At 38.1% G+C, this 16,413-nt stretch overlaps 1 protein-coding gene across 1 annotated transcript in view; it reads right to left on the reverse strand.

Moving 5' to 3' along the window:
* Positions 1 to 16,413, reverse strand: part of LOC121382035 (relaxin receptor 1-like) — a 120,338-nt gene that overhangs the window by 61,848 nt on the left and 42,077 nt on the right. Inside the window, exon 3 of the mRNA XM_041511509.1 lies at positions 3,068 to 3,224. Within this exon, the coding sequence (XP_041367443.1) occupies positions 3,068 to 3,125 (58 nt within the window). The 5' untranslated portion in view covers positions 3,126 to 3,224. The remainder of the gene's footprint in view (positions 1 to 3,067; positions 3,225 to 16,413) is intronic.

Here is a 16,413-nt window from a genome sequence, read left to right on the forward strand (position 1 = left end):
TCAAAAAGTAAATTGGAGAGGAAACATACTCATGTAAAGATTCTTATTTACTTTTTAATTTATTTATTTTCTAAAAGCATTAAGATTGATTAATATGTATTGAACTGTTACTTTTGGTAAAGTTAAGCAATTCAATTTATTTAAATGGGCCAGTTAACATGAATGCACAGTGTGTACGGAGCACTGCATGTTGGGAAAGGCAAGGTTTTTACATTTCATTACATAGCAATTAATTGAAATAGAGGGCATTAAACATGTTTGAAAACAATTTTTAAAAACAACAACAAAGAAATAAAAACATTCTCTTAGAAAACCCTGATCATTACCACTTCACGGGTCCTTCCTTTCCCAGCTCTAGCTAGTGTGTTTTTCGTCTTTGTATTTATGTACTGACACGTTTTAAATGCAGGGCTTTTGGTCATAAAGGTTAATCATTTTCATTACTTGGTGGTGAGACCATGGCTGCGTTTAGCCAGACCGAGAGGCAAAACGTCCGCTAGACTGGTTTATGCGCTTCACGTTAAACCAAATGGTTACGTCGGGAACCAATCAAATAGTTCGCGAACGTTAGCGAAACGTTCACTGGCTGAACTTAGCCAATGCTTTCGCCTCTTTGTGTTGATACTGCGATTTTGGATATCATGTAATGTAGAACTTTGGTCACATGGCACACCTAAAGTGTCTGATTGGTTATAAGTGGGAACAAGCTGCAACATTTAGCTAAATTTACCAACATGTTGCAAGTTGTCCCGCCTTGTCCAACTGTGTTGTAAAAGTTGTCTACACTGTCATACCATTGTTGCGAAACAAGTGGGGACATTTGTCCTGACTTGTCCAACAATGTTTTTTGAAAGAGCGAGCGAGAAAGAGAGAGAGAGAGAGAGAGAGAGAGAGAGAGAGAGAGAGAGAGAGAGAGAGAGAGAGAGAGAGAGAGAGAGAGAGAGTGTGTGTGTGTTATGAAGAGAGAGAGAGATGGAAATGGAGGAGGGACTCGCTGCCGACAATTATCTGCGTTTTCCCATAGGCGGAGCAGTACACACCATGGAAGTACTTCAAAGTACCAAACGTTGGGCATTGGCTGACACGAGGGATCGATCCTGCAACCCGTCGCACTTGAGCTTAGTGCTGTACCGCTGAACTACACCTCGTGCCTGCATGTACATGGATTCATTAGTTTGATACAGAAATGGGCGGGACGTAGCCGAGTGGTAAAGCCCTCGCCTGATGAACGGTTGGTCTGGGATCGATCCCCGTCAGTGGGCCCCATTGGACTATTTCTCTTCTCAGCCAGTCCACCATATAAAAGATCGCTTGCTGCTAATCGAAAAGAGTAGCTGATGAAGTGGCGACAGCGGGTTTCCTCTCTCAGTATCTGTGTGGTCCTTAACCATATGTCTGACGCCATATAACCGTAAATACAATGTGCTGAGTGCGTCGTTAAATAAAATATTTCCTTCTTTCCTGTTTTTCCACAGATGAGCTGGTGTGTAATCAAAGGTAATCTCGGCAGATATCTACAAGAGGCATGTTATGCTCCTGCATAACAATGCGCCAGCTCACACAGCTCGTGTTTTTGTTTCTGCACCAATGCAGTATGTCTTCGAGATGCTTCCTCATCCTACCGGCCTCGGTGGTGTCGTGCTTAAGCCATCGGACATAAGGCTGGTAGGTACTGGGTTCGCAGCTCGGTGCCGGCTCTCACCTAGAGCGAGTTATACCGACTAAATGGGTAGGTGTAAGACCACTACACCCTCTTCTCTCTCACTAACAACTAACAGCTAACCCACTGTCCTGGACAAACAGCCCAGATAGCTGAGGTGTGTACCCAGGACAGCGTGCTTGAAACGTAATTGGATATAAGCACAAAAATAAGTTGAAATGAATTAACTGTCCATCTTCCTTAAACGTCCGAGGTCTAATACACTAAAGGTCAATTCATACTTTGATCGCCGACCTCATGCGCAACTGAAATTAAAGTTTCGATTATGTAAACTAAAACGCGTTGAACGAACGCGCACTAAAAATTTAATAATATGAACTGTGTTAAAATCATACTGAATTGACTGAAAATGGGGATTGGATTTGAATAGGAGGACTGAGCGAGTCAAGAGTCGGCGGTGAAGTATAAATGGGGATTGGATTTGAATAGGAGGACTGAGCGAGTCAAGAGTCGGCGGTGAAGTATAAATGGGGATTGGATTTGAATAGGAGGACTGAGCGAGTCAAGAGTCGGCGGTGAAGTATAAATGTAGCTTAATGGGACGGGACGTAGCCCAGTGGTAAAACGCTCGCTTGAAGCGCGGTCGGTTTGGGATCGATCACCGTCAGTGTGGAGAAAAAAGATGCATTCCCAATGATGACTGGGGCAGCGCTGGACTATAGTTAAAGTTTGTTTTGTTTAACGACACCACTAAAGCACATTGATTTATTAATCATTGGCTAAATGCATCGATATACAAGATGACCTAATTGATGATGACCAAGATGATGACCGTTGAGAAAAAGTAGGTGAGGATACAGACTAAATTCGAATGTGTCTCGTAATATTAACTGGCTTGTATTAAATAGACACCTGTTTCAAAGAGGTTACATTATTATATTTTCAAATTGTCTAATTTGTCGTATACCAGGAATAAGAGAGAACAAAATCACGTTGCCATCACACCAAGAACCGTGTGATAGAACCGTGTGGTTGAACCGTGTGATAGAACCGTGTGGTAGAACCGTCTGATAGAACCGTGTGTTAGAACCGTATGTTGTAACTATTATATCTAAGCAAGAGAACATGCACAAACCGACCGACAGTGAGCCGTTTGCATAGAGACTGAGACTGAGAGAGAGAGAGAGAGAGAGAGAGAGAGAGAGAGAGAGAGAGAGAGAGAGAGAGAGAGAGAGAGAGAGAGAGAGAGAGAGAGAGAGATGGACAGAGGTGTGTGGGGGGGGGGGGGGGGGGGGGCAGGTTCACACACAGACAGGCAGACAGACAAATAAGGAAGTATGGTTCATTGATGTTTAAAACAATAACAATGTAAGTGATAATGTAATAACAAAGTACTGTAATTCTTACACAACACTGCGAGGATCAGTACTGCGCCATTCGCTAAGTCCCTGGACGTCGACAGCATACTTTCTCTCCCTCGGTGTTTTCCAGGGCCACAGTTCAGTTGATAATAGAGTGATACAAGAATACAACACGTGTTGCGCTGGGATCAAACCGCACGATGCTAAATCAATAGAAAAATAAGACACGGTATTATATAACGAACTACCAGCTCCACATTGGCTAACTCGCATGCATTAACCACCAATCCTAGCATCACAGTGCTCATATTGATTTTCTTGTGACATGAAAATTTAATTTTTCGTAAAGACACATTTTCTTCCTATTTTTGAGTTGTCGCTATACTGACACCGTAATACAAATATTATTTTACTGGTTTCTTTTGTTGTCCCTTAGTATGATATTATTTTGCTATATATCGGTAAAACGTGGCCTGTGTTACAGTAGCTGGATACTTCTGTTACTCTGTAAAATATGCTTCGACATTACGAAATATGAGTTCTGGCTCCAATTTGTGTAGGAAGGAAAGTGGTGGGAGGCGGGTGGGGATGGTATTCATATTAGCATACTGGCAAACAGCTATAGGCCCCTATGTAGGAATGCAAATGAATCACTACGCATTTTTTTCATGGATTACACCTAATATTGTGTGGACAGAATGATTTGAGACCAGCTCATTTTGCCCGGGGCCCCCGTGCACCCCTATCTCGTATGCTTTTTACGATAATCGAGACTTTAAAATTTGCCGGGATGTACATAACATTCCGTTTACCACTACAATGAGCGAAACGACCATCCAAAATAACATCATTCGAGTTTGACATCATTTCCATTCAAAAATACACCGCGCCACATATTCTTACGTCATTTGAATATCTTGTTAGGGCGGACTGGAATTAAAGTTGCGTTACAGTTTACAAAAACACGTTGTATTAAAGGAGAAGACAATTAAGGCATTTGGCCTGGTATGCATATTCAACGATATATAATGCACATTATTGCTTAATATCAACACGTATAATCGTATAGTTAATTAATAAAACGGTTAAATGTGACAGCTATTATATATAACGGGCGCAGCCATTTTGTACCATCTCACTGAGTACGCCCTCTGGCGATCTGGTGATTACGTAATACTTACTGCGTAACGTTAGGAATGAGCCTTTTTGCGGGATGATAAATAGTCATAGATTGCAATGTTCTGTAATAATACACATCCCAGTTAGCCAGAAATAAGTATATCCAGCACTATATATATTAGTTTTCAATACAAAATAAAATATCATTGTCAAAGTGGCTACACAACAAGTCGAAACAATTAACAATGTTTTGCCCATGCATTAACCTACGTACTGAAATGATACACGGAGTGTTTTCTTAGTTAATTGGTCTATGCCGTTAGTTGCTTCTACCTGTGATTCCTGATTGGCAGGTGTTTATTTGATTGGTAACCAGACGAGCCAATTAATTGACGCTGTCTAGACACAAAAATACATACCGGTATTGTGGAATATTACCTGTCGCCCATAAAATTGTAATGGACATGGTTTATTACTAATGATTAAGTAGACTTTTCCATCTAAAACCACAGAACTGACCAATTACGTAGTCCCAAAGAAAAGAAAATTATCACTTGGATATCGTGGGTTGTCGCTTTTTGCTCCAACGTAGCATATCAATAGGCCTAATTTTGTACATTTTTCCTTTGGATTATTTAACAGAGAAAAATACTATAACCCCATTTTGTTCCGTTAATGCAACTTGAAATATATTTAGTTAAATAGTTTATTATAATATTACGTCATTTATGCTGTTTACAAGTCAGGTTGATCAAAGAGAAGCGCCTTGTCGAAAATTACTGCTTTTGTTTACACTGTACATACAGGAGATGGTCAGGAGCTGACGTCAGGAATAAAAATAATGTATAATACAATTTTTATTCCTAATATATGATATTGACGATACCGAAAAACACTCTGGTAATACCCCCCCCCCCCCTCCTCTCTCTCTCTCTCTCTCTCTCTCTCTCTCTCTCTCTCTCTCTCTCTCTCTCTCTCTCTCTCTCTCTCTCTCTCTCTCTATATATATATATATATATATATATATATATATATATATCATCGCCGCTGCTACTGGATCATGCCCCCTTGCCCTCTCCCCCAAACACGCTTCCTACGCCAGTGTATATAGGCATATATATATATATATATATATATTGATACCTAAATCATTAAGGGTCACAAACCTGCGCTACCTTTAATCATTATTAGGTGCAGATCAAGGCAAGCCCGTAGGGACGATATGTGGAGTGTTGGCCACACACTGTAGAGGAGGAGGCAAGGGGAGGAGGAGGGGTACAAGCCAAATTTTTATCGTTATATAGTGTAGAACAAAAACAAAAGACGTATATTATTGTCTTCATTTGCGGGAAACATCACCACCACCATCACCCCTCGCCCCCCCCCCCCCCCCCCCACACACATAACCCTGGCTCCTATGGGCATGCAATGGGAGGGTGCAGGGGGCTGCGGTATGCATTTCATTTGTATTTTGAGTAAAGTAACGAAAATGGTCAGCACCTAAAAATATGTCTATCACGTGACGTCAACAATGCTTTGGCGTGACGTCAACAATATAATGAGTTTTAATATGCGTATTGATGTCAAAGCGATACTACGTGTACATTCGTCTGGATATAGAAATGTGCGAACAGAAACGCTTTTTTGACATCTATAATCATATTTATGTATATGTGTATAAATGTAAAATATCTATGCATGGACCTAATACTACTGGATCTAATGACGACAGCTAACTATTGTGCTGTTTGTTACATGCGCAGAGTGGATAAATAGTGCACATGATGATGAATGGAGGTAAGTGTTCAATGATTGTTTTGTTTCATTGTTTGTTTATAATGACCGTTGAAGACGGAGCTGGGGTGCGTAGGATTTTACATTGAGGGACCACCCGCATTGAATGGGGTGGGGGGGGGGAGGGGGAGATGTGACTGATGCCCCACCCCGGCTACGCTAATGTATATTAGTAAGAAGGTACAAGACATGTTCGCGGGGTTAATTCTATTCAGTTAGGTTTATTGTATTAACTTAATCGTAGGAATTGCCCTCAAGGGTGTTGGAGGTACGCACCCCCTCCAAAGTTCGAAGTGCCCAGAAAATTCCAGTGTTTAACAGATGAACCATAATGCATTTATTTGTGTTTTGGTAGAACACAGTTATTTGTGAATCTTCAGTTGAGATTTATGCGTGCCAGTGACTCCCTGGCATCTTAAATGCCCACCTATGGTTTAAAAATGAAGAAAGATACAGGTATTTTTTGGTAGATTTTATTTTTTAAAGTTAAGTTTTTGACAAAATTAATTACTCTTATTAATACTGTATGCTTTTCTTAACCCTAACCCTGAAATTAACACATTTTCTGTTTTGTGGTTACATTCAATTCTACAGCGTTATACCCACAAATATCTTTCTAGCAAAAACATATAGTCTCAAGGAAATTACTAGGGTCATAATTATTAAGTTAAATTTGTGTGCTACATTCCAAGATGTGTCTCCAAACTGAATGATTTTGGGTGCATTTTTGACAATGTTCACACCCATACAGACTACAACCAAGCGGATATGGCGCATATATTTATGGTAACTTTGCTTATCAAACCTTAAAAAAATCCTCATTTGGATAAAGGTTTAGCTATTACATTTTTCACAAAATCAGTTGATCGCGCCCCACTTTTGTCACAAAGAAAACCCGGTGCATGGATACCAAGCCTCATTACAGCTAAACCGTTTGTACTTCTGGTGAAACGCCAAATGTAATTATAAAAAAACACAATAAGACTTCCCTTTAAGGCCTTGGTCACACTATGGGTGTTTCGTATACGATTTTCCTTGCGAGTTTTACACGTGTTGTCGCATTAAAATGTAAATAAATTATAATAGTGGTCACACCAAGTGCATTTCGTTCAGTCTGCGTTGCATTGTCGCAATGAGTTAGAACGGAAATAAAAAAAATGTTTTATTTCTTAGCGCATCGCACACAATATCGCATGTATTTTCCAAGGTCGAGGAAATAAAATTGCTGATGTTTGTAGTAATTATAATATAGCTACCTTCATCATACATATGAATCAACTATCTTCAAATTCTCCGCACAATTATGTCAATAGGGGCGAGACGTAGTCAGTGGTAACGCGCTCGCCTGATGCGCGGTCGGTCTAGGATCGATCCCCGTCGGTGGACCCCATAGGGCTTTTTCTCGTTCCAAGTAGTGTACCACGACTGGTATACCAAAGGCCGTAGTATGTGCTATCCTGTCTATGGGATGGTGCATATAAAAGATCCCTTGCTACTAATGGAAAAATGTAGCGGGTTTCCTCTCTATGACTGTCAAAATAACCATATGTTTAACATCGAATAGTCGATGATTAATAAATTAATGTGCTCTAGTTGTGTCGTTAAACAAAACAAACTTTAATTATGTCAATATGTACCTGTAAATATGTTGTTGGTACTTTGATAACGTACTCTCATTATGCCAAATAACAATGTCAATACAGTGCATACAATTTGGCATGAACAAATTTGTCGTTCATCTGTCGATTATGCAAAACCAATATAAAAATAAACGATGGGTCGTTCGCGCAAAAGCTGTAATCGCTCGTCAGAAAATCCAAACAAACATGTGTTGCCTAAAACCATCAGTGTTTTCGTTTGGAAAACTGCGTGCAGTGTGAAATCCCTGACCTAGATGTGCGTCATGTGTGCTTAATGGTATGTTGTAACCAGCTTTTTCTCCACCATTCAGCGTGTTCAGCTATTTCCTTCACAACCACCGTCCTCGTTCTTCTCATGCCATATAGTAATGTCAATATGTACCTATACATACGATGTTAGTACTTTAATTCAATGTGCTTTCATCGTGCCATATAATAGTGTCAATATGTACCTATACATACGATGTTAGTACTTTAATTCAATGTGCTTTCATCGTGCCATATAATAGTGTCAATATGTACCTATACATACGTTATTAGTACTTTGATTTCATGTGCTTTCATCGTGCCATATAATAGTGTCAATGTGTACCTACACATACGTTGTTAGTACTTTGATTCAATGTGCTTTCATCGTGCCATATAGTAATGTCAATATGTACCTATACATACGATGTTAGTACTTTGATTATTGTGCTTTCATCGTGCCATATAATAGTGTCAATATGTACCTACACATACGTTATTAGTACTTTGATTTCATGTGCTTTCATCGTGCCATATAATAGTGTCAATGTGTACCTACACATACGTTGTTAGTACTTTGATTGCATGTGCTTTCATCGTGCCATATAATAGTGTCAATGTGTACCTATACATACGATGTCAGTACTTTGATTCAATGTGCTTTCATCATGCCACATACTTGTGTCAATATGTACTTATAAATAACGTTGTTAGTACTTTGATTCAATGTGCTTTCATCATGCCACATAATAGTGTCAATATGTACCTACACATACGTTGTTAGTACTTTGATTCAATGTGCTTTCATCATGCCACATAATAGTGTCAATATATACCTATAAATACGTTGTTAGTACTTTGATTTCATGTGCTTTCATCGTGCCATATAATAATGTCAGTATGTACCTACACATACGTTGTTAGTATTTTGATTCAATGTTCTCTCGCCATGCCACATAAGCTACTTTTTTCGATTGGCAATAACGTCATCGGTTGTACGAGTCCAAATTTATGACTGAAACAACGGTCTAAATGCGCGGAATCTCGTATTTCAAGGCTCATATGCCGCACGCTGAATTTCAAGTCAACGCACTTGATGTGTCCAGTGCTGTATATGCCATAAACTATCAATCGTGAGACGCTTTTGCATAGAAGCATGTATTGCCAACGCAATGTTCATAGTGTTATCCTATATTTAAAAAAAAAAATATATATATCCTGTAACTTACCCATGATATCCATGTCATAAACCCATGTGATAATTTTAGTGCATTAACCCGGTTAATAATGGTATGTAAATTTGCAAGGTCTCAAGGTAATGTATTGCTGTGGATGGGTCATTTGCTTCTAAGCCAACAAGAGCCTTGTCAAATACCGATTAACATAGACTTGGTTGATATTTTTCATATTAAAAAAGAACACTTAAATATCGAGCAAATTGCACGATTATCATGTGACATACACATGTAAATAATATAATTATATGTGTAGTGACTAGTTTAGTAATATTTAAAAACGCAAAATGTCAGTTAGCAGGATTCGAACCTGCTGCACCGAGTCGCATGACATTTGTAAGTCAGGATATCATCTAGTGGTTGTTTGGGGTTTCATTGGGGTAGGGGTGTTTTGTATTTCGTTGGGTTTTTTAAATCATGTATTGTTAATATTTTGTATTGTTATAATTTTTTTAATCAAACCTTATATCTCACTTGGCTTGTCTCTATTCGCACTGATGTATGATATGCTGTTTTTTATGTGGTGATAGAAAGCTTATTACATAATGACCACGGTTTTCAGACATCAAATACTAATTGGTGTCCATAGTGTTATTCATTATGGTAACCTTTCCAAAATGATTTTAACAGACCCTTGTGAGACTAGTTCAAGGAGAGTAATTTTATCTCCCATTAGCATGTGAATTTATATGGTATCAAAATGGTAATATCTTAAATGGCTCCCCATAATATATGGGATAATAACCATCGGCGTTTTTCACGGAAAGGTCTACAGTAAACGTCAAGTGCATCGTTTCAAAACCTGAGAAAGCATTTCAGATACTCCAGTTAATGGTCAGACATCACGTACCAACTCGTGAGATAGGAGGCTTACCGTACTTCCTGTTAGGGCTTCAATTCATCCTTTGTGAGATGATGTCACGTACACCCATGTAAGACGTCACGTACACCATGTTAAGATGTCATTTACACCCCTATTAGATGTCTCGTACACCATGGTGTGGTGTCACGTACACCCATACTCTAGTTAACGTACACCATGGTGAGATACCACATACACCCATGTTATACTTCACGTACATCATGGTGAGATGTCACGTACATCCTTCTTTGACGTCTTGTACACTTTGGTGACATGTCAAGTAAACCCATGTTAAACTTCACGTATACCTTGGTGAGATGTCATGTACACCCTTGTTAAACGTTACGTACACTTTGGCGAAATGTCATGTACACTTCACATACACCATGGTGAGATGTTACGTACTTCCTTGTGAGATATCACATACGTCCTAGTGAGATCTCACGTACACGCTGGTTAGATTTGACACGGCTGGTAATATAACAGTAATCGGGCATAACATGCGTAATATTGTACAAATAAAATGTTCAGTGCATCTTCTGGTTATGAGATAATATGTTTATGTCACTTCAGATGGAAGGTATTCGTGAATATAACCCATTCATACATCATCTATTAAACAAGAGGATTGTAATACGCTGCAAAAGAAGTTGACCTTTAGTTATGTAACGATCAAGTGGTCTCAAATAAGAAGAACCCTGGTGTTAATTTCATGCGATTCAAGTGCAATATCCCACAATGCATCTATATATATATATATATATATATATATATATATATATATATATATATATATATATATATTAAAATATATATATCGTTAAAAAGTGTATGTTTTTCTCTACATGACAGGCTTGTTTCGTGAGAGAGTTGAACTACTACTACTACTACTACTACTACTACTATTACTATATATATATATATATATATATATATATATATATATATATATATAGAGAGAGAGAGAGAGAGAGAGAGAGAGAGAGAGAGAGAGAGAGAGAGAGAGAGAGAGAGAGAGAGAGAGAGAGAGAGAGAGAGGCTATTACCAGAAAGTTTTTCGGTATCGTCAATATCATATATTAGGAATAAAAATTGTATTATGCGAGCCTCTGGCGAGTATAATACATTATTTTTATTCCTAATATATGATACTGACGATACCGAAATACACGAGGGTAATAATCTCTTTATCATATAATCTCAAGCTTAATACAACGTGTTTTTGTAAACTGTACACACAACTTCCAGTCCGCCATTACTAGATATTCAAACGACGTAAGAATATGTGGCGCAATGTATTTTTGAATGGACATGACGTCAAACTCGAATGACATCATTTTGGATGTCCTTACGTCAAATCAAACTAGGGCTTAACGTTTTTCTGTTTTCTGAACGCTGGACAGCTTTCAGTGTCAAATTGCCATTGAAATGTTTTTATTCGATGACTATGAATGCATACGTCAATCATGGAGTGTCACCCAAGTACGTTTGCTTAAATGTCAACAAACCTAGTGCCGAGACCTCGACTAATTTACATCTAATTTGCAAAGTTATGAAATTCTTATAGTATGTGATCTTAAAAATATCACATACTTTGATTGCACTGAAAATTTAAGATATTATATGATAAATATATATATATATGAGTGTCTTTAGTTGCCTTACGCACGACATGTGTTTATATTTAATATCTTCTTTATTACTACCCACGTAATTATTTATCATGCATGTATGTATGGTTTATATCGTTTTATTTTAGACATGCATGGATGTGTTTTAGATAGTGCTAAAGCGCTCCCCACCATTATCATATATTGTAAATATGTATTTATTATAATTTGCTGTTTGTATTATAAAGCTTATAAGTTGTATAACAAAGCAATAAATAACTTGGTTGCAGTCACTCTTTGCTGTTAGTGTTCATGTGATCCCTTATTTCTTTCTATCAGTACAGTTTAGAACTGATGAGGCCAAATTTGGAACCGAAGATGGTGGGGGTATGGCATAAATATAATAATATAATACTACTTACATTTTTTTTAAAATTAAAAACATGTATATACAGAGAAATGACTACAATCTAGTGACTCATAGCTCGATGGAATGTTAAAGGGACATTCCCGAGTTTGTTGCATTGTAAGATGTTTCCGACTAATAAAATATTTCTACGATTAAACTTACATATTACATGTATTTTCTTGTTTAGAATATTAGTGTCTGTATATTCAATGTGTTTCTGGTCGTCTTAATATTTGTAAGAAGCCAAACTGGATTTTGTCTTCAAATAATTTCGTACGTACGAAAACAACTGTTTTAGGAAATAAACTATTTTATGAAATAAAATAAATTTAACCTAGTATAAATATTAGAACGATCAAAAACACGTTTAATATACAGCCACTAATATTTTATGCAGAAAAATATATTTTATATGTAATTACAATCGTTGAAAAGTCTCTGTTAGTCGATAACATCTTCAAAATTGCAACAAACTCAAGAATGTCCCTTTAAGGAACACAATTTACAAGTGAAGACGGTCAGAATTATATTTGACTATTAATAAGAAACACAAAAGTTACCATTAAAAACAAATCATCTTTATAAATAATTAAAAAGTCATCACAGTTTTGAAATCTAAAATATTTTCTCCTGTGTGCTGTAAGAAACGTACAAATGTAGCAACTGCCATTGAGATTAATACAGAAACACCGAGAACTACTAAGTGACTTTAGTTTCATATAGGGACGGGACGTAGCCCAGTGGTAAAGCGTGCGCTTGATGCGCGGTCTGTCCAGGCTCGATCCCCGTCGGTGGACCCAATGGGCTATTTCTCGTTCCAGCCAGTGCTCCACAGCTGGTGTAACAAAGGCCGTGGTATGTACTATCCTGTCTGTGGGATGGTGCATATAAAAAATCCCTTGCTGTTAATCGAAAAGAGTAGCCCATGAAGTGGCGACAAGGGGTTTCCTCTCTCAGTATATGTGTGGTCCTTAACCATATGTCTGACATATAACCGTAAATAAAATGTGTTGAGTGCGTTGTTAAATAAAACATTTCCTTCCTTCCTTAGTTTTATATAATAAACGTATATGTACCTGCCTTTGGTGAAATCATAGCTCAAAAATATATCAAAATGATACAATCTACAAGCCCTATCATTTTTCTCTTTACAAGAAATAAGAGTACAAAGACCTGTAAGAATGTAAGTAAATTTGGAATAGAGTTGTAAGGAAACATCTTTTAGAATCTGAGGAAATAACTGGCAGTTACGCATTTCCTTAAATCTCGATACAAAATATTTTCCAAAATGTAACTCCAATCTCCAAGTGCATCTTGAGCATGGTCAGTTGTATCCCTCACAAAAGGAAGAAGGAAATGTTTTATTTAACGACGCACTCAACTCTCACAAAAGGTGCAAGTACACCATACGATACATGTATGTGCTACATGGAGGCCGAACTTAGTTCAAGACAATTGCTTGTAGTAGCAATTATTCTGATCTTTTTACATACGTTATGACTAGTTACCCAAAGTTGACAAGAACCAGCGATACATTCCTGATAACACGTCTTGTTATATGTGCCATCGACCTGAATGTGGATTTACATAACTGCTCCGATGATGTTTTTTTTTCTATTTACAAAACGCCTGTCCTGTCAGCCTCTAATAAATATTGATGCGAATTATCTCTGTAATACAGTGAAGCAGTCGTGCACATCATTTACAAGATAACTCAAATACTATGTTAACAATATGATGACCAGTATATCTGTCACGGAACATGCTCTTAAATTTGTTTCGCCTGTGGCGATTTTAATTGTGTTAGAGGGCCGTGTGCAGTTTATTGCCCGTAGCCCAGATGGGCAACTTGTTACGTAAGACTTCTGCGCGACCGTCCTCGATCGGACATTCCAAAATGCACTTAGTCCAGCTGCGGAGGCCATGTGGCGAGTAGTTACGTAATACCTCTGCGAGTGCGGTTTTTACAACCGTGATGGCGACGACTGGCGTCAGTAAGTCTGACGATCAGAGAGAAATATACCGACGCGAGTAGAGCGGAAATATCAGATGATAGGGGGAGGTACCGCCTTGTACCCCCAGGCCAATTCTGAATTTATAATAAATAGCTAGAATTTAGAGATATCTAGGAGAACGAATTAGGACGGCTCCAGGGGATCACGAACGTAGTCCGTTAGGACTTGGTAAATATCATTTCTGCTCTGTGTATAACCTTGATGTGATTGATGTGACTTAAATATTTTATACCAATATTCTTTAGACAGTGTCTTCGGTCATCTGACGAAGTAAATCGTAGACTTCTTGTTCTAACATTATACGAGTATTTGGTAATATAAAGCTTAGCCAGTCATCCTAGCGGACCTAGGTACACTGTAGGTTATTGTCTTTATTGTGATAAGTATTAATTCTGTGTTACAAGATTACTGAATGAGTAGTTAGGGTTAATTAAAAATTAACCCGTTAGGAATAGAGCTGTAATTCCTTTATTAATTAAGTTCCCCAAGAAGCGTTCCTAAATTATCACACGTTACTGAACGAGTAGTAAGGGTTAATTAAAAATTAACCAGTTAGGAATGGTGTTGTAATTCCTTTATTAATTAACTTCTCCTGTAAGCGTTTCTCAATTATCACACGTGTGGGTGTGGTGTAACGGTGAAGTGATTCGCATATTGTGTAACTAGACACCTAGAGATTAACTAATTAAGTGATCAGTTCTGGGTTGTTATTATTGCTGTTATTAATTTACTACTACGGCTGTACATTTGTCAGCGTAGGATAATACAGATTCCAAAGTGTATTGTGTTTTTGTTGTGTTTTCTAGAGAACTAACGTGCTATAATAATATATACTTTATATAAGATCGTATCTCTGATCATACCTAGACGAGCCATACTAGGGTTTAACAGCCTGTTACAGAGAGATCTAATAGATATACAGTTAGGAGAGATATTTTGATAATCGTGTTTTATTCAGTTACGGGAATTATAGAATCCCCGTGACAGGAGTAGAAAATTGGGGCGCTCGTCCCGGATCTGAAACGGGACATGCATATTTAAAAAAGTATTGTTTGTAAATGGGGGCTTTATAAATTAATTTTACAAATTAACCAGAAGTAGCACGTTGTTCACTAGAAAATTAATTAATATTAAGTGCGTCATATCTAAACATGGATAAGAATTTGCTGGATAGGCCTACGCTCAGTGTAGTGGAGATTAAGCGAGCACGTAAGGCCGAGTTAGTTGAAATCGCGGATGAGCGAGAAATTGATTTAACATCAGCTAAAACCTTAGGTGATATAAAGACAATTATTATCCAGGAAGTTTTTGGTGATAGGCCTGTTATGGAAGACAGTGAGATTGTTCCAGAGATAGAGATAAATGAGTTAAGTGTGGAACAACAATTAGCTTTTAAAAAGCATGAGTACGAAAGAGAGGAACGTGCATTAGATAGAGAAGATAGAGAGAGAGATAGGGAAGATAGAGAGAGGGATAGAGATAGGGAGAGAGAGAGAGAAGAGATGGATAGAGAGAGAGAAAGAGAAGATAGGGATAGAGAGAAAGAAGAAAGGAATAGAGAATTCCAGTTAGAAAAATTAAAAGTGGAACATGAGTTAAAGTTGAATACTGAAGAAGTTAGACGTGAGGCAGGAAATGGTTTTAACATGTCGGAGGCTTATAGATCAGTGCCTGTATTTGACGATCAGGAGGTAGATATGTTCTTTCAACTTTTTGAACGGGCCGCTAAGCAGCTAAATTGGCCGGAGTCTAAGTGGACATTGTTAGCCGTGTCTAAGTTTAAGGGGAAAGCTAGTATAGCTTATAATTCAATGAGTGATGAGCGAGCAAGTCAGTACGACTTAGTTAAGGCTGCAGTGTTGAGGGCTTATGAATTACGTCCTGAGGATTATCGTTTACGGTATAGCGAGTTGAGAAAAACGCAGGGTCAGTCTTATAGTGAGTTTGTGGCTAAGAAGGCAGGGATGTTTGATAAATGGGTTGTTTCTCATCAGGTAGAGTCATATACCGAGTTACGGGAGTTGTTGATCTTACAGGACATTAAAAATGGATTACCAGTTAGCTTACGTATTCATTTAGAGGATCGTGATGTCAAAAAGATAGAGGAGGCAGGCATAGTGGCAGATGATTACGTGTTAATACACAAAGCTCAGGCAGTACCGGGTAGCTCTTTACAACAGGGTTATAAGAAGAAATTTCAGACAGGTTTTTCCCGGGAAAGTAACTATCGGGGAGAGTCATCTAGTTGGTCAGCTAGTCAGGCAAGGAATGCACCTGGTGGGCAAAGTAAGGATATGCCTGCATTATCGTCCACATTGCAGTTACTGTAAAAAGGATAACCATCTTATCGGGGACTGTTTTAAAAGGAAACGCGATAATGCGCAAGTGGTCGGTTTAGTGAGGTCAGCTCCGTTAGCGAGTAAGTTAATGGTTAGTCCCATGGTAGAGAAAGTAAACCCGTA

Source organism: Gigantopelta aegis, chromosome 9, assembly GCF_016097555.1.
Source record: "Gigantopelta aegis isolate Gae_Host chromosome 9, Gae_host_genome, whole genome shotgun sequence".
NCBI classification, from domain to species: domain Eukaryota; kingdom Metazoa; phylum Mollusca; class Gastropoda; order Neomphalida; family Peltospiridae; genus Gigantopelta; species Gigantopelta aegis.